Consider the following 23,513-nt stretch of genomic DNA (forward strand, 5'->3'; position numbering starts at 1 on the left):
AAAGGATTTTGTCTAATTAGGTAACATGTGATTTTCTTTTTATTGTGTGCTGAGCTACAAGGTTAGTTTGGCCAGAAAGTCCTCAATTTCTCCACACATTCGGTTCATCCTTCTATTCTTTATCTGGGTCAGAATGTGTATGCTGTTCCTCCCAAACCAGGAGGAAGGCAGTATTTCTGCTGCCTTCATGTGATACTCTATTGACCCTTGTCGGTCTTGAAGGCTGAAGTTGAGGAATTTTGCATATTTGTTGCAAAGTATTTGCCGCTGGGCAGGCTCTAAATCAATTTCCAACAACTCCTTAAATATCTTGTCACCCTCCATCTTGTCATGATTGCGTGACTGGGCATATAAATCCGCCAGGGTGATCCTACCCAATAGGAAAGAATGAGGATACAGGCTGCAAAGCTCCTCAAAGAGCACGATGGCTCGTCTCCTCAGGCCCTCCATCAGGGGACTGTCCCCGTCTGAGAAGATCTTCCACTTGTAGCAGTTCGCCAGGCCGTATTTGATATGCCGTTTGGTCGGATCCCTCTCTAGAGCCTCGTTCGCCACGTCGATGGCCTCATCCAGGGACACGTGCAGTCTGTAGACTCTGAGCAGGGGTCGGATCCCGCTGTAGCTGCTCTGGGGCCTCTCCAGCACCCGCTTGGCCAGCTCACGGGCTCGCTCTGCGATCCCTCTGTTGTCGGTCATGGCGAGTCTCCCGAGGTACTTCGTAGCCACGTACAAGTTGTCTGGATCGCCTTCAACGGCGCGTTGCAGGGTCTCCAAGACGGCCGCCTCCTGCTCTGGTGACGAGGCATCTGGAGGAGAAGAAATCGCCAAGGCCAACGCGTGGCTGGTGGTCCACTCCACGGGGCCTGCTGGTTCCAGCTCGATGGCTTTCCTGAAGAGCTCCACCGCTCTGCGTTTGCCGTCCTGGCCGAAGTTCATGAGGGTCCATGCTTTCTCGGCCAGGACCTCCTGATGGGGTTGCCCCGGTACCGGAGACGGGTATTCTTGCAGCAGCGCCTCCGCCTTGCCCACGTACGAGAGGCTCTCGGACCACTCGTCCCGGTGGTAGTGCAGCCAGGCCAGGTTGGCGTAGTTGACCAGCAGCCAGGGCCCCTCGTCCGCCACGGTGTTCCTCACCTGCCGGAAGGCCTCCGCCGCCCGGCCGAAGCAGCGCAGCGCGTCGCACATGGTGGAGCCCGGGGTCTCCTTTTCTCCGGAGGACAGGAGGAAGTGGACGTGGGCCTGCAGGTTGTAGATGTGTCCCAGCCAGTGGTTGCCGTCCTCGGTGCCGATGTCTTCCAGTTTGTCCCTGAGAAGGAGAAGGTGGTTTCTGTGGCTGTTCAGGTCCCACGTGAAGTGGCACTCTAAGGTGTCCAGTTTGGCCCTCAGGGTCGGGGGACTTGGAACTGCACTGAAGGGCCAATTAAAGACAAAGAAGATTGATGTAATTTTTAAGTCATGTTTCATAAGAAACAACCAGAATTTCATTTTTTATGCATTATTTATATTTTTATTTTTATTTTGTCCTATTTAATTGTGATTTAAACCATCTTGCTGATGTTGAATACATTTAGCAGGTGCTTTTTTTCAAAGCGACTCAAGATAATTAATATCTTATAAAAAAAAGTTAACAATAAGTACATTTGTCAGAAGAAAGAGAAACAACAATATCTTTGTCGGTACAGTAAGGATGTTCATAGAACCAAGTGCCAAGCACCAACAATTGTTAGGTTAACCCATTCCCCGTATACAAAGATATAATAGAGTATAAAGGATTGTATTTAATGTCAAAATAGCCAGTTCTTACCTCATCTCGGCTCTCCTTGTCAGCTCCGTGTTTTGTGGAGGAAGACTGAATAGTGATCCGTAATATTTAACTTGTATGGGGCTATAAAGTGACGTGAGACATAAAGGTGGAACTTTATTTCGGCATGTGATATCTACTTTCCAGTGGACAACACGTGTTGTTAGGTTTCAGCTTATTTTCAGAGAGCAGAAGCAGTGTCTCCCTTGATAAGGTTTATGGCCCTCCTGGCTATGACCCAGACGGCCTGGGACTGGCATTTGGTTCGTCCTTGTAAGGACATGAACAAATGGAGGATTGTTGGAAATAACACCTTGTATCAGTTGGAGAGGCACTGGCCTGTCCCTACACATATATCTATGTATATCACACAAATAAACAAATGGAGGATATTTTGTATTGTTTGCACATTCAATTAAAAAAACACACATTAAAATCAAAAACACACCAGCCCTGCTGTCGTTACACCATTTATTAACGATAGAATGCCCATGGTGATGCTGCATAGCCAGGATCTAAATCACACTGCATTGTGGGTACCAGTGTTTAAGAACACAACCTCCACACCACACTGGGAGCATCTCCGTCCGTAACCGACGGTAACGGTGGACAGAGGGAGAGACGCAGCACATGACACCAATAAAGCATCTCTATCAATAGCAAAATGGACAATAAGGCCTTGGAGGTTCGATAAATCCCTTTTTATGGTAAAAAAAAAAAAAAGAAACTTAGCGGATTACTACAACATAAGGAATAACAAAAAGGGATTCTCTTGATCAGGCTTGGATTCCATGACCTAGAAGTCAACACCATGTCATCGTGTTAACTGGTCTCCCGCTCCCATCACATCTCGCTCTGACACTTTAAGACACAGAGCGGCCTTCATAGCGCTCACATAGGTCATATTTCCTCGGCCCGACTCCTTTCTCCTTCTCAAACTTGGCGATCTTGTTAAAGATGTCCATCAGGTTGGGAGGGAGCCCCTTCTTGCCGCCTCCCCTCCTGCAGCCGGAGGGGGGGGGGGGGGGGGGGGTCTGACCCCGCCCCCCTGTCCGTTACTGGTGGAGGTGGAGGGGGCCGGTGCTCTGGGGCCCTCCCCTCCCTGTACTCCCCCTGCCCTGAGCCCCCCCCCCGAGGAGAGAACGCAGAGAACACCGCAGCAAGAGCCCCCGGAGGCACCGGAGCCGCTCCCGGGACTGCCGCCACCGCTCCAAATCCCCAGGTAGGTTTCCTCCTCCTGCGTGGGAATACTAAGGCTGCTAGTACAGGTTACACCCTGATCCTTAAGTGTGTTGTGAGAGACACTGCGGTCAAATGTAGGATCACTCAACCTGCCCTAAAGTAACTACAAATAGGGTGACGCATGCCATGTCATTTATGATCATTCATAAACATTTATGCTGTGTAAGGTGTGTGTGTGTGTGTGTGTGTGTGTGTGTGTGTGTGTGCTGTTTTATTAAAAGCCCTTGCTGCCGCCTGTATTCAGACAGATCATGTGTGTAAGGAAAAAAAGGTGAACATATAAAGCCCGTGACAGCAGGTTTTTCTTAACCAAATTATTTAAAATGTTTGCTTTTATGTCTGTCAATTATGACACCCATTGCACTCCTGACCATCCCTGGAAGGAGGGATCCCCACTCTGCATTTCTCCGCAATACCTCCTCCTTGCCAATTACAGGAGTTTTGTTCTTGCCCTCTGGGGGGCTATTCAGGGGGTTGTGACAATATATGGCCTGTAAAGCCCTTTGAGACTGTACCTGTGATTAAGGGCTATACAAATATATATACTGTATATATATATATATTACACACACACACACACACACACACACACACACACACACACACATATATATATATATATTACTGCAATATAACGGTGTATATTGCAGTATATGTGACTATAATGAGTCACTCATCTTAATGTTTTCACCAGGTCACCACAGAAGTCACAGACATCGCAGTCACTCCAAGTCTCCAGAGAGGTGAGGCTAAACTGAGCAGTCTGAATGTGTTGCATGAAAATAAAAATACTGTGTGTGTGTGAGAAAAATGATACAGAAGAATCAGGATACCAATGTTTTTGTTTATTCTTCACTGATCATTTCTCTGCAATAAACATGTCTAAATAAGCAATGAACAAAAAGCCCAAATCGTAACATTGATTGAATGACTTAATCCAACCTCCTGTTTTTCATACCAGGAGTTCAAAGAAAAGTCACAAGAAGAGCCGAAGAGGAAACGACTAGTCCATTCTGTCTTTCTACGTATTATTTTAATTTAGAGTGTTCTGTGTCTTTCTTCATTCTTATTGAGACTTCAAAATAAAAGCGGAAAATGCCATTCCAAAACGTGTCACGTTTGTAAGGACCTTTGACCCGATAGCCGATGGTGCGTGGAGGTGGAGGATCCCCACCCAGTATGATAGCTTTGTGATAGCACAAATCATAAAACAATTGAGATAAGAGGCAATACGAATATTAATTTGCCTAATTGTATTTTTTCAGTCTTAAATAAAACTCCCTTTTGTAGATCCCCTTGTACAAAAATTTAAAATAATTTAGTAGTTGGTCATTACAAAATGTGCTTTGTTACCATTCTTTCATTGTATGGAGGATTTCCACACTGACCGTTGGGGCCATATTTAATAAATAAAGGATTTTGTCTAATTAGGTAACGTGATTTTATTTTTATTGTGTGCTGAGCTACAAGGTTAGTTGGGCCAGAAAGTCCTCAATTTCTCCACACATTCGGTTCATCCTTCTATTCTTTATCTGGGTCAGAATGTGTATGCTGTTCCTCTGAAACCAGGAGGAATGCAGTATTTCTGCTGCCTTCATGTGATACTCTATTGACCCTTGTCGGTCTTGAAGGCTGAAGTTGAGGAATTTTGCATATTTGTGGTAAAGTATTTGCCGCTGGGAAGGCTCTAAATCAATTTCCAACAACTCCTTAAATATCTTGTCACCCTCCATCTTGTCATGATTGCGTGACTGGGCGTATAAACACGCCAGGGTGATCCTACCAAATAGCATAGAATGAGGATACAGGCTGCACAGCTCCTCAAAGAGCACGATGGCTTGTTGCCTCAGGTCCTCCATCAGGGCACTGTCCCTCTCTGAGAAGGTCTTCCACTTGTACATGTTCGCCAGGCCGTATTTGAGATGCCGTTTAGTCGGATGCCTCTCTAGAGCCTCTTTTGCCACGTCGATGGCCTCATCCGGGGACACGTGCAGTCTGTAGACTCTGAGCAGGGGTCGGATCCCGCTGTAGCTGCTCTGGGGCCTCTCCAGCACCCGCTTGGCCAGCTCACGGGCTTGCTCTGCGATCCCTCTGCTGTCGGTCATGCCGAGTCTCCCGAGGTACTTCGCAGCCACGTACAAGTTGTCTGGATCGCCTTTAATGGCGCGTTGCAGGGTCTTCAAGACGGCTGCCTCCTGCACTGGCGAGGCCTTTGGAGGAGAAGATGTCTCCAAGGCCAACGCGTGGCTGGTGGTCCACTCCACGGGGCCTGCTGGTTCCAGCTCGATGGCTTTCCTGAAGAGCTCCACCGCTCTGCGTTTGCCATCCTGGCCGAAGTTCATGAGGGTCCATGCTTTCTCGGCCAGGACCTCCTGATGGGGTTGCCCCGGTACTGGAGAAGGGTATTCTCGCAGCAGCGCCTCCGCCTTGCCCACGTATGAGAGGCTCTCGGACCATTCGTCCTGGTGGTAGTGCAGCCAGGCCAGGTTGGCGTAGTTGACCAGCAGCCAGGGCCCCTCGTCCACCACGGTGTTCCTCACCTGCCGAAAGGCCTCCGCCACCCGGCCGAAGCAGTGCAGCGCGTCGCTCATGGTGGAGCCCGGGGTCTCCTTTTCTCCGGAGGACAGGAGGAAGTGGACGTGGGCCTGCAGGTTGTAGATGTGTCCCAGCCAGCGGTTGCCGTCCTCGGTGCCGATGTCCTCCAGTATGTCCCTGAGACGTAGAAGTTGCATTCTGTGGCTGTTCAGGTCCCACGTGAAGTGGCACTCTAAGGTGTCCAGTTTGGCCCTCAGGGTCGGGGGACTTGGAACTGCACTGAAGGGCCAATTAAAGACAAAGAAGATTGATGTAATTTTTAAGTCATGTTTCATAAGAAACAACCAGAATTTCATTTTTTATGCATTATTTATATTTTTATTTTAATTTTGTCCTATTTAATTGTGATTTAAACCATCTTGCGGATGTTGAATACATTTAGCAGGTGCTTTTTTTCAAAGCGACTCAAGATAATTAATATCTTATAAAAAAAAGTTAACAATAAGTACATTTGTCAGAAGAAAGAAACGATATATCTCTGTCAGTACAGAAAGGATGTTCATAGAACCAAGTGCCAAGCACCAACAATTGTTAGGTTAACCCATTCCCCGTATACAAAGATATAATAGAGTATAAAGGATTGTATTTAATGTCAAAATAGCCAGTTCTTACCTCATCTCGGCTCTCCTTGTCAGCTCCGTGTTTTGTGGAGGAAGACTGAATAGTGATCCGTAATATTGAACTTGTATGGGGCCATAAAGTGACGTGAGACATAAAGGTGGAACTTTATTTTGGCATGTGATATCTACTTTCCAGTGGACAACACGTGTTGTTAGGTTTCAGCTTATTTTCAGAGAGCAGAAGCAGTGTCTCCCTTGATAAGGTCCTGGCTATGACCCAGACGGCCTGGGACTGGCATTTGGTTCGTCCTTGTAAGGACATAAACAAATGGAGGATTGTTGGAAATAACACCTCGCATCAGTCGGAGAGGTACTGGCCTGTCATTACACATATATCTATGTATATCACACAAATAAACAAATGGAGGATATTTTGTATTGTTTGCACATTAAATTTTCCCTTTGTACAAAAAACACACCAGCCCTGCTGTCGTTACACCATTTATTAATGATAGAATGCCCATGGTGATGCTTTGTAGCCAGGATCTAAATCACACTGCATTGTGGGTACCAGTGTTTAAGAACACAAACTCCACACCACACTGGGAGCATCTCCGTCCGTAACCGACGGTAACGGTGGACAGAGGGAGAGACGCAACACATGACACCAATAAAGCATCTCTATCAATAGCAAAATGGACAATAAGGCCTTGGAGGTTCGATAAATCCCTTTTTATGGTTAAAAAAATAAATAAACTTAACGGATTACTACAACATAAGGAATAACAAAAAGGGATTCTCTTGATCAGGCTTGGATTCCATGACCTAGAAGTCAACACCATGTCATCGTGTTAACTGGTCTCCCGCTCCCATCACATCTCGCTCTGACACTTTAAGACACAGAGCGGCCTTCATAGCGCTCACATAGGTCATATTTCCTCGGCCCGACTCCTTTCTCCTTCTCAAACTTGGCGATCATGTTAAAGATGTCCATCAGGTTGGGAGGGAGCCCCTTCTTGCCCCCCTCCCCTCCTGCAGCCGGGGGGGGGGGTGGGTAGCCCCGCCCCCCTGCCTGTTACTGGTGGAGGTAGAGGGGGCCGGTGCTCTGGGGCCCTCCCCTCCCTGTACTCCCCCTGCCCTGAGCCCCCCCGAGGAGAGAACGCAGAGAACACCGCAGCAAGAGCCCCCGGAGCCGCTCCCGGGACCACCGCCACCGCTCCAAATCCCCTGGTAGGTTTCCTCCTCCTGCGTGGGAATACTGTGGACTAAGGCTGCTAGTACAGGTTACACCCTGATCCTTAAGTGTGTTGTGAGAGACACTGCGGTAAATGTATAGGATCACTCAACCTGCCATAAAGTAACTACAAATTAAATGAAAAAATATTGTATGTATATCAATTATGTCACCCATTGCAGTCCTGACCATCCCTGGAAGGAGGGATCCCCACTCTGCATTTCTCCGCAATACCTCCTCCTTGCCAATTACAGGAGTTTTGTTCTTGCCCTCTGAGGGGCTATTCAGGGGGTTGTGACAATATATGGCCTGTAAAGCCCTTTGAGACTGTACCTGTGATTAAGGGCTATACTTGAAATGGTTTGAGTTACCCTAACTTAATACACATTTTGAGAAATAGCTTTCTCTCAAGCTCCAAAGAGTTCTAGTTCACTGTTCAATGATACAGAAGAATCAGGATACCACTGTTTTTGTTTATTCTTCACTGATCATTTCTCTGCAATAAACATGTCTAAATAAGCAATGAACAAAAAGCCCAAATCGTAACATTGATTGAATGACTTAATCCAACCTCCTGTTTTTCATACCAGGAGTTCAAAGAAAAGTCACAAGAAGAGCCGAAGAGGAAACGACTAGTCCATTCTGTCTTTCTACGTATTATTTTAATTTAGAGTGTTCTGTGTCTTTCTTCATTCTTATTGAGACTTCAAAATAAAAGCGGAAAATGCCATTCCAAAACGTGTCACGTTTGTAAGGACCTTTAACCCGATAGCCGATGGTGCGTGGAGGTGGAGGATCCCCACCCAGTATGATAACTTTGTGATAGCACAAATCATAAAACAATTGAAATAAGAGGCAATACGAATATTCATTTGCCTAATTGTATTTTTTTCAGTCTTAAATAAAACTCCCTTTTGTAGACCCCCTTGTACAAAAATTTAAAATAATTTAGTCGTCGGTGATTACAAAATGTGCTTTGTTACCATTCTTTCATTGTATGGAGGATTTCCACACTGACCGTTGGGGCCATATTTAATAAATAAAAGATTTTGTCTAATTAGGTAACATGTGATTTTCTTTTTATTGAGTGCTGAACTACAAGGTTAGTTGGGCCAGAAAGTCATCAATTTCTCCACACATTAGTTTACTCCTTCTATTCTTTATCAGAATGTTTATGCTGTCCCCTATTTCTGCTGCCTTCATGTGATACTCTATTGACCCTTGTCGGTCTTGAAGGCTGAAGTTGAGGTGTTTCGCATATTTATGGTAAAGTATTTGCCGCTGGGCAGGCTCTAAATCAATTTCCAACAACTCCTTAAATATCTTGTCACCCTCCATCTTGTCATGATTGCGTGACTGGGCGTATAAATCCGCCAGGGTGATCCTACCAAATAGCATAGAATGAGGATACAGGCTGCAAAGCTCCTCAAAGAGCACGATGGCTTGGCTCCTCAGGCCCTCCATCAGGGGACTGTCCCCGTCTGATCAGGCTTGGATTACATAACCTAGAAGTCAACACCATGTCATTGTGTTAACTGGTTTCCCGCTCCCATCACATCTCGTAAAATGTAGGATCACTCAACCTGCCCTAAAGTAACTACAAATAGGGTGACGCATGCCATGTCATTTATGATCATTCATAAACATTTATGCTGTGTAAGGTGTGTGTGTGTGTGTGTGTGTGTGTGTGTGTGTGTGTGTGTGTGTTGTTTTATTAAAAGCCCTTGCTGCCGTCTGTATTCAGACAGATAATGTGTGTAAGGAAAAAAAGGTGAACATATAAAGCCGGTGACAGCAGGTTTTTCTTAACCAAATTATTTAAAATGTTTGCTTTTATGTCTGTCAATTATGACACCCATTGCACTCCTGACCATCCCTGGAAGGAGGGATCCCCACTCTGCATTATTCCGCAATACCCCCTCCTTGCCAATTACAGGAGTTTTGTTCTTGCCCTCTGGGGGGCTATTCAGGGGGTTGTGACAATATATGGCCTGTAAAGCCCTTTGCGACTGTACCTGTGATTAAGGGCTATACAAATATATACTATATATATATATATTACACACACACACACACATATATATATATATATATATATATATATATATATATATATATATATATATATATATATATATATTACTGCAATATAACGGTGTATATTGCAGTATATGTGACTATAACGAGTCACTCATCTTAATGTTTTCACCAGGTCACCACAGAAGTCACAGACATCGCAGTCATTCCAAGTCTCCAGAGAGGTGAGGCTAAACTGAGCAGTCTGAATGTGTTGCATGAAAATAAAAATACTGTGTGTGTGTGAGAAAAATGATACAGAAGAATCAGGATACCACTGTTTTTGTTTATTCTTCACTGATCATTTCTCTGCAATAAACATGTCTAAATAAGCAATGAACAAAAAGCCCAAATCGTAACATTGATTGAATGACTTAATCCAACCTCTGTTTTTCATACCAGGAGTTCAAAGAAAAGTCACAAGAAGAGCCGAAGAGGAAACGACTAGTCCATTCTGTCTTTCTACGTATTATTTCAATTTAGCGTGTTCTGTGTCTTTTTTCATTCTTATTGAGACTTCAAAATAAAAGTGGAAAATGCCATTCCAAAACATGTCACGTTTGTAAGGACCTTTGACCCGATAGCCGATGGTGCGTGGAGGTGGAGGATCCCCACCCAGTTCCGTTCATGTAATACTCCCCTGGCCTTTGGACGGTATGATAACTTTGTGATAGCACAAATCATAAAACAATTGAGAAGAGGCAATACGAATATTAATTTGCCTAATTGTATTTTTTTTCTGTCTTAAATAAAACTCCCATTTGTAGATCCCCTTGTACAAAAATAATTTAGTAGTTGGTCATTACAAAATGTGCTTTGTAACCATTCTTTCATTGTATGGGGGATTTCCACACTGACCGTTGGGGCCATATTTAATAAATAAAGGATTTCGTCTAATTAGGTAACGTGATTTTCTTTTTATTGTGTGCTGAGCTACAAGGTTAGTTGGGCCAGAAAGTCCTCAATTTCTCCACACATTCGGTTCATCCTTCTATTCTTTATCTGGGTCAGAATGTGTATGCTGTTCCTCTGAAACCAGGAGGAATGCAGTATTTCTGCTGCCTTCATGTGATACTCTATTGACCCTTGTCGGTCTTGAAGGCTGAAGTTGAGGAATTTTGCATATTTGTTGCAAAGTATTTGCCGCTGGGCAGGCTCTAAATCAATTTCCAACAACTCCTTAAATATCTTGTCACCCTCCATCTTGTCATGATTGCGTGACTGGGCGTATAAATCCGCCAGGGTGATCCTATCCAATAGGAAAGAATGAGGATACAGGCTGCAAAGCTCCTCAAAGAGCACGATGGCTCGTCTCCTCAGGCCCTCCATCCGGGGACTGTCCCCGTCTGAGAAGATCTTCCACTTGTAGCAGTTCGCCAGGCCGTATTTGATATGCCGTTTGGTCGGATCCCTCTCTAGAGCCTTGTTCGCCACGTCGATGGCCTCATCCAGGGACACGTGCAGTCTGTAGACTCTGAGCAGAGGTCGGATCCCGCTGTAGCTGCTCTGGGGCCTCTCCAGCACCCGCTTGGCCAGCTCACGGGCTCGCTCTGCGATCCCTCTGCTGTCGGTCATGGCGAGTCTCCCGAGGTACTTCGTAGCCACGTACAAGTTGTCTGGATCGCCTTCAACGGCGCGTTGCAGGGTCTCCAAGATGGCCGCCTCCTGCTCTGGTGACGAGGCATCTGGAGGAGAAGAAGTTGCCAAGGCCAACGCGTGGCTGGTGGTCCACTCCACGGGGCCTGCTGGTTCCAGCTCGATGGCTTTCCTGAAGAGCTCCACCGCTCTGCGTTGGCCGTCCCGGCCGAAGTTCATGAGGGTCCATGCTTTCTCGGCCAGGACCTCCTGATGGGGTTGCCCCGGTACCGGAGACGGGTATTCTCGCAGCAGCGCCTCTGCCTTGCCCACGTATGAGAGGCTCTCGGACCACTCGTCCTGGTGGTAGTGCAGCCAGGCCAGGTTGGCGTAGTTGACCAGCAGCCAGGGCCCCTCGTCCGCCACGGTGTTCCTCACCTGCCGAAAGGCCTCCGCCACCCGGCCGAAGCAGCGCAGCGCGTCGCTCATGGTGGAGCCCGGGGTCTCCTTTTCTCCGGAGGACAGGAGGAAGTGGACGTGGGCCTGCAGGTTGTAGATGTGTCCCAGCCAGCGGTTGCCGTCCTCGGTGCCGATGTCCTCCAGTCTGTCCCTGAGACCGAGAAGTTGTATTCTGTGGCTGTTCAGGTCCCACGTGAAGTGGCACTCTAAGGTGTCCAGTTTGGCCCTCAGGGTCGGGGGACTTGGAAGTGCACTGAAGGGCCAATTAAAGACAAAGAAGATTTGAGTTTTTCGATGTTTCATCTCATGTTTGATAAGAAATAACCAGGATTTAACATTTTACGCATCATTTATATTTAAATTTTAATTTGGTCCTATTTTATTGGGATATAAACCATCTTGCTGATGTTGAATACATTTAAATGTACATTTAGCAGGTGCTTTTATTCAAAGAAACTTAAGATAATTAATATCTAATAAAAAAAGTTAAGTACATTTGTCAGATGAGAAACAACAATATATCTGTCGGTACAGTAAGGATGCCCATAGAACCAAGTGCCAAGCACCAACAATTGTTTGGTTAACCCATTCCCCGTATACAAAGATATAATAGAGTATAAAGGATTGTATTTAATGTCAAAATAGCCAGTTCTTACCACATCTCGGCTCTCCTTGTCAGCTCTGTGGTTTTTGGAGGAAGACTGAATAGTGATCCGTAATATTGAACTTGTATGGGGCCATAAAGTGACGTGAGACATAAAGGTGGAACTTTATTTCGGCATGTGATATCTACTTTCCAGTGGACAACACGTGTTGTTAGGTTTCAGCTTCAGAGAGCAGAAGCAGTGTCTCCCTTGATAAGGTTTATGGCCCTCCTGGCTATGACCCAGACGGCCTGGGACTGGCATTTGGTTCGTCCTTGTAAGGACATAAACAAATGGAGGATTGTTGGAAATAACACCTCGTATCAGTTGGAGAGGCACTGGCTTGTCCCTACACATATATCTATGTATATCACACAAATAAAGAAATGGAGGATATTTTGTATTGTTTGCACATTGTGGCAACCCCGCGCTGACTGGCGCGCCAGCACCAGGAGCGGCTCCCTCTCCGCGGACAGGTAGTCCGCGGGAGATATGTGCCGTTCAGCGCGGCGGCGCTAGAGGACGCGTCGAGCAGACCCGGACAATCAGGGACATTGGGATCACCTGAGGGGGCCAGACGGGAGAGGGGATTTAAGGGCCGGGCCCGGGGAAGACGGGGGGAAAAGTCGAGTGGAAGACGGACGCGGTAAGAGACACGTACCGAGACAGAGCACTAACGTCTATGCGTTTCACCCACAGTACTGAGCGGGTGGAAGCCGGGAGCAAGATTCACGCCACCCTCCCGAACGGACCCGAATCCGAGGGGCATTCCTTTTTTGTTTGCCCCGCTGGGGAAGTACCTGAGTTGCCGTATGATTTTCCTTTTTTTGTGAGCTGCAAGTAATAAAACCGCTGCACCGCCACCCTGTTTCAGTGCGTCTTTTAAGAAACACTACACCGCCGACGATCGGGGTTGCCACAACATTAAATTAAAAAATCACATTAAAATCAAAAACACACCAGCCCTGCTGTCGTTACACCATTTATTAACGATAGAATGCCCATGGTGATGCTGCGTAGCCAGGATCTAAATCACACTGCATTGTGGGTACCAGTGTTTAAGAACACAACCTCCACACCACACTGGGAGCATCTCCGTCCGTAACCGACGGTAACGGTGGACAGAGGGAGAGACGCAGCACATGACACCAATAAAGCATCTCTATCAATAGCAAAATGGACAATAAGGCCTTGGAGGTTCGATAAATCCCGTCTTTTTATGCTAAAAAAAATACACTTAACGGATTACTACAACATAAGAAATAACAAAACGGGATTCTCTTGATCAGGCTTGGATTCCATAACCTAGAAGTCAACACCATGTCATCGTGTTAACTGGTCTCCCGCTCCCATCACATCTCGCTCTGACACTTTAAGACACAGAGCGGCCTTCATAGCGCTCACATAGGTCCTATTTCCTCGGCCCGACTCCTTTCTCCTTCTCAAACTTGGCGATCTTGTTAAAGATGTCCATCAGGTTGGGAGGGAGCCCCTTCTTGCCCACCCCCCCTCCTGCGGCCGGCGGGGGGGGCGGGGGTCTGGCCCCGCCCCCCTGTCCGTTACTGGTGGAGGTGGAGGGGGCCGGTGCTCTAGGGCCTTCCCCTCCCTGTACTCCCCCTGCCCTGAGCTCCGTCCCCCACCCCGGCCTGGTCTGGGACCGGCCGCCGTCCAGCGAGGTCCTCCGTGTAATCGAGGGGGGCGGGGGCGGGGCCGGCTGTCCCAGGCTGCCGGAGCTGGACCTCCGACAGGCCGGGGGGGGCGGGGCCGGGGCCGGCTGTCCCAGGCTGCCGGAGCTGGACCTCCGACAGGCCGGGGGCCGCTCGGCCGCGACGGTCGATTTCCGCGAGCGCTGGGACTCGAGTGAGGAGGTGGACGCCTTCCGCCTCCTCCTGCCCTCATCTGTGCTGCTGCTGCTTCCCCTCCTCCTCCTGCTACTACTCTGGCCCACGTCGCCTCCCTTCCCCGTTGTGACTGTGTCCCTGCTCCTCCTCCTCCCCTCTTCATGGCTCCTCCGCCCTCCCTCTTCACTGCTCCTCCTCCCTCGCTCTTCACTGCTCCTCCCCCTCCCCTCTTCACTGCTCCTCCCCCTGCTCCTCCTCCGTCCCTCTTCACTGCTCCTCCCCCTGCTCCTCCTCCTCCCCTCTTCACTGCTCCTCCTCCCCCCCTCTCCACTGCTCCTCCTGGCCTTCCCCTGCTTCCTCTCTGCGCTGCTCTCACTGCTGCTCCCTCTCCTGCTCCTGCTCCTCCTCCTCCTCCTCCTCCTCCCTCCCTTGCCATCGCTGCTAAAGCTCCTCTCCTCCCGGTCCTTCCTCCCCTGCCTCCCCTCCCTGCCACCCCCCCGAGGGTCCGACCCTTCGTCCTCCGACGCTGCGGACAAGGAGTAGAGCTGAGAGATCCTCCTGTCGTCAACCACCACCTCCTCCTCATCCTCCTCCTCACCTCCCCCCCCCCGCCCAGAGCCCGACCCAAGGAAGCCCTGCCGGTACAGGAAGGTGGCGGACGTGTTGGGGGGAGCTGGGTACTCCTCCTCCTCCTCCTCCTCCTCCTCCTCCTCACTCCTCTTCCTCCTGCCTGAGCCGTCGTCTCTGGAGGAGCGCCTGCGGTGGCGCTGACTCCCCCGCTCCGAGCCCCCCCGCTTGCGCCTCCTCTTTTTGGACCTCCGGCGTGAGGAGGTGGTCGAGGTGGGGGACAAGGAGGGGCGCTCTGAGGAAGAGGAAGAGGAGGAGGAGGAGGAAGACGACCGCTTTCGTTTTTTCTTCATCCTAGAGAAGGCGACGACAGGACAGGGAATGAGGGTTCAACCTGAAGACGTCTGGGGTCTACGTTGACAACATAGATGTACAGAAAAACTAAAACTGCAAATATGAGTACAAAATAAAAAACAAAATATCTATATAGATATGTGTATAGTGCATGTAGTATTACTTTACCTCAGATATTAACTTTATTGTCATATTACAAACCAAGCACCTTTTACACTTTCTCTGAAACATTATTCAACAGCAGTCGTTACCTTCCGTCCCTCGTAACCGGTGGGCAAACTCACCTCTTTTCATCTTTTAAGATCTTACGCAATTTCTGTGCACTGGTCTTCCCAGACTTAGCTTTCTCGGTCTCTTTAGCCAGAGCCTCTTCTCGCAGACGGATTGATTTCTTTTGGAGGCACACGGGGGAGATGGGCAGAGGGCCAGGGGTACACCAGCGCGCGCACGCGGGCGGCGATACAGACACCCACACCACCAGGCCATTCCCCGCACACAACATTCAGCCGGCCGTGCATTCAGAGGAGGAAGAGGATTCAGAGGAGGAAGAGGATCAAGAGAGAGAGTGAAAGAGAGTTGAGCAGAGGGCGAGAGTGAGAGACAAACAGACCGGGAGAGACAGTGAGAAGGAGCAAGAGACGGAGACAGAGAGAGAGAGTGAAAAGGAGAGACAGAGAGAAAAGGAGAGAGACAGACAGACAGACAGACAGACAGAGAGAGAGAGAGCCAGATAGACAAATAGGCTTATGCAAAGGAAACATTTTACCGTGTCAGAAGCCAGTTGATCCCGAGAGTGAGGTCCACCCGCATGGAGTCCAAAGGAGGATAGAGAGAGAGAGACAGAGAGGGAGAGAAATGGATAGAGAGAGAGAGAGAGGCAGAGACACAGAGAGAGACAGAGAGAGAGGGAGACAGAGAGGGAGAGACAGATAGAGAGAGAGAGAGACAGAGAGGTGTGTCCAACACCAACAGATACAGCAGTGGTCCAGGTGTTTTTTATTTCCCAGCCCCCCGACATTTCCCACATAGAGGGTATAGTTGTAACCGTCAGTATTTGGACCGGGGTAGTCGTGGTTCACAGAAGCGTCCCAGAGCAGAGTCGTTGGTTCACCGCCCAGCCGCACACGCAGTCGTCACCAGGAGGCGGTAGAGGTTGGAGCAGAGAATCAGAGAATCCCCGGGGTGAGGGAGGAGAGGGAGGAGGAGCAGGAGGAGGAGGTAGTGTCACACAGACACACACAGACACACACACACCAAAACACTTCATCAGTCTTACAAACCGCAGTCGCTTCAGGTGTGTACATGTACGCTGGCTTTTCCATCGCACGCATGCGATCTTTAGTAACAAGGTACGCCAGCCCACATTGAGAAAAAACGAAGTAACCTCAGCCTTTGTAGAGCAAACACAAAGGCTTACACCTCTCGTCGCATTTACTTCCCCCCACATGCCTGTAATTAACGGGCTACGGGAATGGGAACCATGGCCTTCTGGAGGCTGTATGTGTGTGCGTGTATGTGTGTGTGTGTGCCAACTCACCTGGATGGTGTCAGTGATCCTGCGCAGGGCTGCTTGTGCTTCGGGGTACGAGTCGTCGAGCGACAGCGCCCTCCGGTACAGCCCCTCGGCCGTCACAAACTTCTCCTGCTCCTGGAGCCTGGAGAGGGAACGCAGACTTCAGTGTGGGCGGGGCTGCTCCGTGATCCAATCTACATGGAACTATGGCCGGCGCACATATTGGGTTCACATCTCCAAATCCGTCACGATTCAAACTGAATGACGAGTGTCAATGAAAGGCGTCAGTCGAAGACCCAACTCTTTGGACAATCCCCCTAGTTACTTACTTATGTGATTCTGGTTTCCTGTTCTTGATTCTGGTTCCTCCTCTCACTGTCAAATGCCTTGGGTTCATTGTAAGTCATTATATAAATCTAAAGGATTATAATTATTATCTTGGCTAGGGAGCTTTTAAATCCAATTAATGTGTGTATGGTCGATTAAAGATATTGTAGGCCATTTATTATTGCAGCATTCGTGGTTGATAATTGCCTTAATATTCAGACAACAAACAATAAATCAAACGCTGAGAGGAAAGACCAAACCCCGGTATCTGGCGGTCGCCGCCCTACAAGAACCTTGTCCCGTCGCTTCAATCGGCCCGCATAAACAATGGTTTTATGTGCATCCACAGGGTCTGTGCTACTCACTGTCTGCCCCTCTGTACTACTCACTGTCTGCCCCTCTCCCCCAGGCTCTGTGGTACTCACTGTCTGCCCCTGTCCCCCAGGCTCTGTGGTACTCACTGTCTGCCCCTGTCCCCTAGGCTCTGTGGTACTCACTGTCTGCCCCTGTCCCCTAGGCTCTGTGGTACTCACTGTCTGCCCCTGTCCCCCAGGCTCTGTGGTACTCACTGTCTGCCCCTGTCCCCCAGGCTCTGTGGTACTCACTGTCTGCCCCTCTCCCCCAGGCTCTGTGCTACTCACTGTCTGCCCCTCTCCCCCAGGCTCTGTGCTACTCACTGTTTGCCCCTCTCCACCAGGGTCTGGCACAGGTACTTCTTGGCGTTGCGGTGATCGGGGCAGGTCTCCAGGCCCAGCTCGAAGTCCGAGATGGCCTTCATCATGCCTCCTTTGTTGGCGTACCTGGTAACAAGTGGAGGTGTTTACTACGGTGGCCTCCGCCTCACACCGCCCTCTGTATCGGGGCCAGACCTCAGCCTGACTGGGTGGATGAGGAGGGGCTCTGAGGAGGTGTGTGAGGCTGAGGGGTACTCACAGAGCTCCGCGCACCACCAGCACCTCCTCCTCATCACACCGCCCTCTGTTCCGGGCCAGACCTCAGCCTGACTGGGTGGATGAGGAGGAGCCTAAGGAGGAGCGTGAGGAGGAGCTCTGAGGAGGAGCAGTGTGACGGGGTACTCACAGGGCTCCTCGTGCGACCAGCGCCTCCACGTTGTTGGTGTCGATCTCCAGGGCCTTGTTGTACTCGTTCATGGCTTCCACGTGACGGCCGTGCTTGAAGTGGTCCACGCCCGAGCGCACACTAACAACACACAGACACACACTTTTTCTATCCTGCCAAATGTAACTCCTTCCTGTCTGTAAGTGTCTCAATAATTACAGTTTGTATTAGTTGTTTTGGGCTGTGGTTTGACCATCTTTATTTCTTTGTGAAATTCCTTTAATCTTAACTGAGATAACAGTTTACATTAAAAAATATCAGATTAAGAATTTATGCCTTTTAATTGGTAAGTGGTTTTATCTTTTAAACTGCTTTTATTTACAATATTTCAAATTAAAAGGTGGTCAGGGAGATATTGCGGAATTGCAGTTGAAGTGGAATCACAAAGATTTTCAGGTGAATGAATGTCTGTAAAATCATTATCTTTCAGCACACAAGGTAACACAATGGTGGTTGATTTTGCAGTATTATGAATGTTACAAACTGGGTGGTGACTGTTTGCATCTCTTTGAAAAACGACAGATTATTTCCAGAGGTGGCGCCAAAGAGAAAGAAAATGGAAATAAAGGGGAGGTTGGGAGAAGGGGAGGGTTACCATTTCAGGGCCCAGGAGGCGGATTGCTTCTTCCTGATCACAGTCGCAAAGTCCTCCTCGTGGAAATGCTTACTGTGGACAAGCAGAGCAAGCAGAACCATGAGTCACCATGATAAAGACCGTATCAAGTAGGACCACTGCTGTTCACCATGCTGATTACAGCCCACCTAAGACAGGGTCCAGTGTACGGCTGCACGATGTATCAATTTTGCATCGAAATCTCGATACGTGCATGTTTGATATTCGTGCAGTGCAAATTAATTTTTTTTTAAATCACAATGACTAATCATATTCTTATTCAATAACAACGTCAGTTGTATGGCATTATTTTGGTTACAGAAAAGACGACGTTGACCAAAAACAGGTACTTTGTCCAGAGTGCCTTGCAATTGTTGCCACAACAAATGCAACACAACTAGTATTTTCCCATTTAATTCGCCACCATAAAGCTCTGTATAACGCCACAAAATCACCCCAATCATTATACAATGACAAACAAATATTCTAAGATGAATTATTGTTTATTTATTTTAATATCTAATCGCAGAAAGATATTATATATTCCAATATCGTAGTCCAGTGAACACCCAAAGAAATGTCCATTTTGTTGTTGGAGATCACAGTCGTAAACAGACCGCGACTTACCTCTGCAGTCCTCTCATCAGCGACGGGGGGCGCTCGTCGCTGACCCCCGCCCTCCCCAGCAGGTACTCCACCACAGAGGGGTTGTGGTAGCCGTGGCAACCGCGCAGAATCCGCTCGTATGTCTCGCGAGTGTCGTTGGCCACGCGGAGCCCCCGGCTGCGGAGACGGCGTTGTGACAGAGGTTCAGCACGACGGGCGACCATCTCAAGTTCAAGGACCCATACAAGTTGAGTCTCTTACTGTCTGCCAGCTGTATCACTTAGATAGCAATCTTATATTTAAATTGAAGTTAATCTTAGCCAAGCTGGGGTAAGGCAAAGAAGCTGCAGCAAGTGGAATAAACTACAGTCCGACTTCAACATGAAGTCAGGCTTTATTTATTTCCTATCTGCCTCTTTGCTTTAACCGGCCCCAACGTGAGAATGAATCAGCTCTGCATTGACGGGCTTGTTTAACTCTGCTGTGCAGTGGAAATGTATTTCAGCAATTTATGTTTTATTGCCCTTTGTGCTATGTCCTGCAAATGATCTTCATCCATATGACCTACTACATGTAAGGAGTGTAGGAGGCTCTAATAAAACATTCTCTTTGTGCAGATACACTAAATATATGATCACACACACACACACACACACACACACACACACACACACACACACACACACACACACACACACACACACACACACACACACACACACACACACACACAGCTCCACCCTGATGGGGGTACCTGTAGTGTTTTGGCAGCTCCTCCCTGGCGACCACGCCCAGTTTGATGTGTGCAAAGCGTGGACAGAGAGAGGTTGGGAGCAGGGACACCGTGATCTTCTCCTGGTAGCGGTCCAGGTCCTTCACACCGCCTTCAGGCCAGGAGACAGAAGACACAGCCTGTGGTTAGCACTGCATTCTCTTAATGCAGTGAGCAAGACACCTCTGAGCAAGACGCCTCACCCTGACTGCTCCCTAAACCCTAAGAGCTGGCCTGGCTGACTCCCATTTGTTTACATGCTACAGAAGGAGGAAACTGACCTCGGATGAGGTCTCCTATCTGGTAGTAGGAGAGAGGGTCGTCATGGCTACCGGTGGAAGGAATCTCTTTGATGTGACACAAGGCCTGGTGGAAGTAAACAAGAGTCAACCCAACAGAATCATCCCTAACAAAGGTCTGTTGTACCTCTTCAAAAGGGTGAACACTGCAACATTTGCTATTTACAGATCTGGATTGGATGCCTCAGGTTGTAATGAGGTCTTTTTAGTACCCCATAATGTTTGGGGAAAAACCTTTCTATGGCATTCAGATTACATTCTCCTCTTTCTGAGAGGATTAACAATAATACATTCATAATGCATACAATTTAAATAGCGCTTTTCTAAAAAAATAAGACGCTTTCCAGAGTGAACACAAAATAAAATCATTATTGTTAATATACGTTAATATAATCATTAATGTATATAAGAAAAAAGATAGTTATGTGAGGTTATGTGTGGAAAGCAATCTTAACAAGGTCCTTTTTGAATGAAGGGCGTGTGTTAGCCTGTCGGATGTGGTTGGGGAGGGAGTTCCAGAGGGAGGGAGTGGCCACTGAGAGGACCCTCGAAGATTTCCTAGAATTGGTTCTGAAGCCATGAGCAACTAGTCCGTGGCCGTAAAGTGAAACTAACCCCGCAGCCGGCCTATTGGCTATCACAAGTGGTCCGCTCTAAAGGAGCCCAGTCTTGAGCTAAGCGGGAGCGGCGCTGGGCGGGCCCGACCTACCGACAGCTCCAGGTCCTCGATGTCCCTCCTCAGCCCCCCCGCCGCACACAGCAGCGTGAGGAAGAAGCCGTACTCCCGGATGTTGTTGATGCGGCCCACCACCGCGTCCCCCCGCTCCAGGTCCCGGTACAGCATGGCCCGCCGCTCCTCAAAGGGCACCTCCATGAAGAGCTCCGCCGGGGGCATGATGGCGTACGGCTCTGGGGACGGAGGGGGGTACAGATGGGTATGAATGCCAACACCAGCCACATAACATGGACACTTGCACTTTCTGATTGTAATTCTGGACCACCCTTCTCCCTTGCTTACTTTCTTATATATATAAATATATATAATACTACTTTCTTATAAATATATATATTTTTTTCCATTGAAAGATATTACTTATCCCAGAGGGGTGATTTCTAAAAGCTAGCAGGCAGAGTAGAGACCGCATACACAGGACATATAAGACCATACATGATAGACAATACATGATGGACAGAGAGTGGCTACGTGGCAGAGACAGAACGGCCTTTCTTATTTATTTTCTTATTTTTTTCTCATTTTACTATCCTGTACTTGCTGCTGTGGCAGTATTTCAAGTCAGGGATCAACAAAATATTATCTTACATAAACACACAGAGGAAACATAGACACAGTTGATCCAGGGAGTTTCACGAAACAGCAGGTTCTACTTCAGATCAGAACAACAGTGTCTGTCTTCACCTGTAGCCTCTTCGTCCTCCAACTCATCCTCACAGGGAACGGCGGTCCTCCATGTGGGACAGAACAGGATGTCGGCTTTCCGGGCGATGAACTGCTCCACCAGGGGACTTCCCTCCCCCGTATCCCTCCTGCATAGGGAGACAGAAACACACACTGATCAGGGGCTTTGGCTGTACTCAGATCTCCGTCAGGGGAACAGGGATTTGGGGGATACAAATAGACTTAAATCAGTCCCTTTCCTGGAGCAACATGAATAGAGCTCTGCGTAGGTGTCTCCGCGCAAATAAATGGTCAGCGGGAAATTTGAACGTGCACGTCAAAGTTGCATGCGAACAGACTTAGGGCCACACCCCGTCAACTCTCAATAATTCCTCAAATATGGCTTTAGGAACGCCCATAAATACCTGGATTTCTCAATAAACTGATTTCTCATTCACAATCATTAGTTTCATTCACTCTTAATACAAAATGAATGCAAGAAAAATGGTAACGGTGGCGAATTAGTCAACAACAATTAACATAACGATAACAATAATAGTCTTAACAAAACGGCCAAATCCTTTACCCACAGGGAAAACACTTTTAAGGGGAGTGGGTCTTAAACCCTGAACCCTAGCCTTAAGACCACCTGGAAGAACATTTGGAAGACGTTGAGACGTCAAGCCGTTTAAGACATGCTATTGTAACCCAGATGGAAACCTTCTTATAGTGGATGCACAAAAGGAATGGTAAAAAAAATACAGCCCTGCATCATGCATCAACATCCTAATGCATTATTAGGGATGCACGCCCAAAAATGGTCACGTCTGAACCCGTACCTCTCGTAGGTGGCCTTGGCCAGGTCAGAGGCTACCGCCTGGAAGTCGGGGTTCTCCGTTTGCTCACACTGCAGGGTGTTGAACAGGGACTCTCCGTGGTGGGTCAGACACTGCCTCAGCAGATCTCGGTCCATGGTGGGCGCTGGGATCGCAGTGGCGTTTATTCTACAACAGTCCCAAGGAAAGGCATGTTTGTGTCCAGGTCATTGTTAGTTGATGTCATAGACTTGACAGTTGGATGAACCTGCGATTGTTAATAGATGGATGGATAAATAGTGGGTATTTATTAACGTGCGTGATCAAAATAAACAAAAACAGCCAACGCAGCAACACGTCCTGTTGTAACTAATACGGGATTTGTGTTGAATGTGTTTTATTTCAGTAACTCACGGCGAGGTAGTTGCTTTGGATCAGCCATGCGTTGCATTTAATGCAAACAAATGCATACATTTAAACGGATTAAATGCCCAAAAAACAAACAGCATTCACAACAGTTGTAGCAGCAGCATCGGCCACACTTACAGGCGCCACGATGTGTGTCCCGTCAAAATAGTTCCGTATGAAACGTAAGCGATGATCTGAGGGACCTACTAGGCAATATAAAGGGGATCTTTTAAATGCCTTACAATAAAATATGTATGTCTTAAAATATATAATTAATATTGGAGGATTTTTTAATGTAAACATTTTTATGTTTACGTATGTATTTTCTTTGTCAGGATTGTGATTCGTGAGAATAACCCACTGAGTAGGGTATCTGGACAGTGGCATTTAAGGGACTGTTCGTTATTTACTTTAAGACCCACCGGAGGGATTTTTGGACCTCTGATCACTCGATTCATCCAATAAAAACGTCTCTCTAGTATGCTCGTTATCAGCTGTTCTGGCACATTCTCTGCTTTCCTTGTGTGACCGGGTGAGCCATCTCCCTCCTGGTCACTGCATGATGCTCTGCCAGCCGTGCACAGGTTAATTGGGGGGGCGGCGCTGCGTGCGTGATTTAAAACAGGTGTGTTGGGCACTACTCTCCCTCTTTACTCCACACTGCAGTGCGTCTGTCTCGGTCGGCGTGCATGCCCAT

At 48.0% G+C, this 23,513-nt stretch overlaps 3 protein-coding genes and 1 pseudogene across 5 annotated transcripts; all 4 read right to left on the reverse strand.

Moving 5' to 3' along the window:
• Nucleotides 1–54: 54 nt before the first annotated feature.
• LOC311353696 (interferon-induced protein with tetratricopeptide repeats 1-like) lies at nucleotides 55–3,446 on the reverse strand (annotated as a pseudogene). The gene is made up of 4 exons: nucleotides 3,415–3,446; nucleotides 2,672–2,803; nucleotides 1,805–2,071; nucleotides 55–1,408 (listed from the first exon to the last, which is right to left on the reverse strand). The product of its transcript is annotated as an interferon-induced protein with tetratricopeptide repeats 1-like (transcript).
• A 1,060-nt stretch (nucleotides 3,447–4,506) lies between these two features.
• On the reverse strand, nucleotides 4,507–7,192 carry LOC311353698 (interferon-induced protein with tetratricopeptide repeats 5-like; the record flags this gene model as incomplete). Its single annotated transcript, XM_084473588.1, is given in 5 exon segments — nucleotides 4,507–5,857; nucleotides 6,251–6,417; nucleotides 6,421–6,467; nucleotides 6,470–6,507; nucleotides 7,098–7,192. Coding segments are annotated over 5 exon segments (1,698 nt in total).
• Nucleotides 7,193–10,441: 3,249 nt separating this feature from the next.
• LOC311353699 (interferon-induced protein with tetratricopeptide repeats 1-like) lies at nucleotides 10,442–12,955 on the reverse strand (the record flags this gene model as incomplete). The annotated part of the gene is given in 5 exon segments (XM_084473589.1): nucleotides 10,442–11,795; nucleotides 12,199–12,366; nucleotides 12,368–12,460; nucleotides 12,636–12,750; nucleotides 12,889–12,955. Coding segments are annotated over 5 exon segments (1,797 nt in total).
• A 200-nt stretch (nucleotides 12,956–13,155) lies between these two features.
• Nucleotides 13,156–22,961, reverse strand: ttc14 (tetratricopeptide repeat domain 14). 2 transcript variants are annotated; one of them, XM_084473279.1, is made up of 13 exons: nucleotides 22,823–22,961; nucleotides 22,433–22,597; nucleotides 21,615–21,742; nucleotides 20,907–21,106; nucleotides 20,180–20,264; nucleotides 19,881–20,010; nucleotides 19,148–19,303; nucleotides 18,503–18,574; nucleotides 17,869–17,988; nucleotides 17,466–17,588; nucleotides 16,486–16,603; nucleotides 15,233–15,339; nucleotides 13,156–14,948 (listed from the first exon to the last, which is right to left on the reverse strand). In XM_084473279.1, exons 2-13 carry the CDS (start codon nucleotides 22,564–22,566, stop codon nucleotides 13,598–13,600), a joined length of 2,724 nt encoding a protein of 907 aa, XP_084329405.1. In that variant the 5' UTR covers nucleotides 22,567–22,597; nucleotides 22,823–22,961; the 3' UTR covers nucleotides 13,156–13,597. The 2 variants fall into 2 exon arrangements, with proteins under 2 accessions (XP_084329405.1, XP_084329406.1); XM_084473280.1 differs by having other exon boundaries at nucleotides 22,433–22,676; nucleotides 22,823–22,948.
• Nucleotides 22,962–23,513: the final 552 nt, after the last annotated feature.

The sequence above is a fragment of the Micromesistius poutassou genome (genome assembly GCF_964030765.1).
Source record: "Micromesistius poutassou genome assembly, chromosome: 9".
Taxonomy (NCBI): domain Eukaryota; kingdom Metazoa; phylum Chordata; class Actinopteri; order Gadiformes; family Gadidae; genus Micromesistius; species Micromesistius poutassou.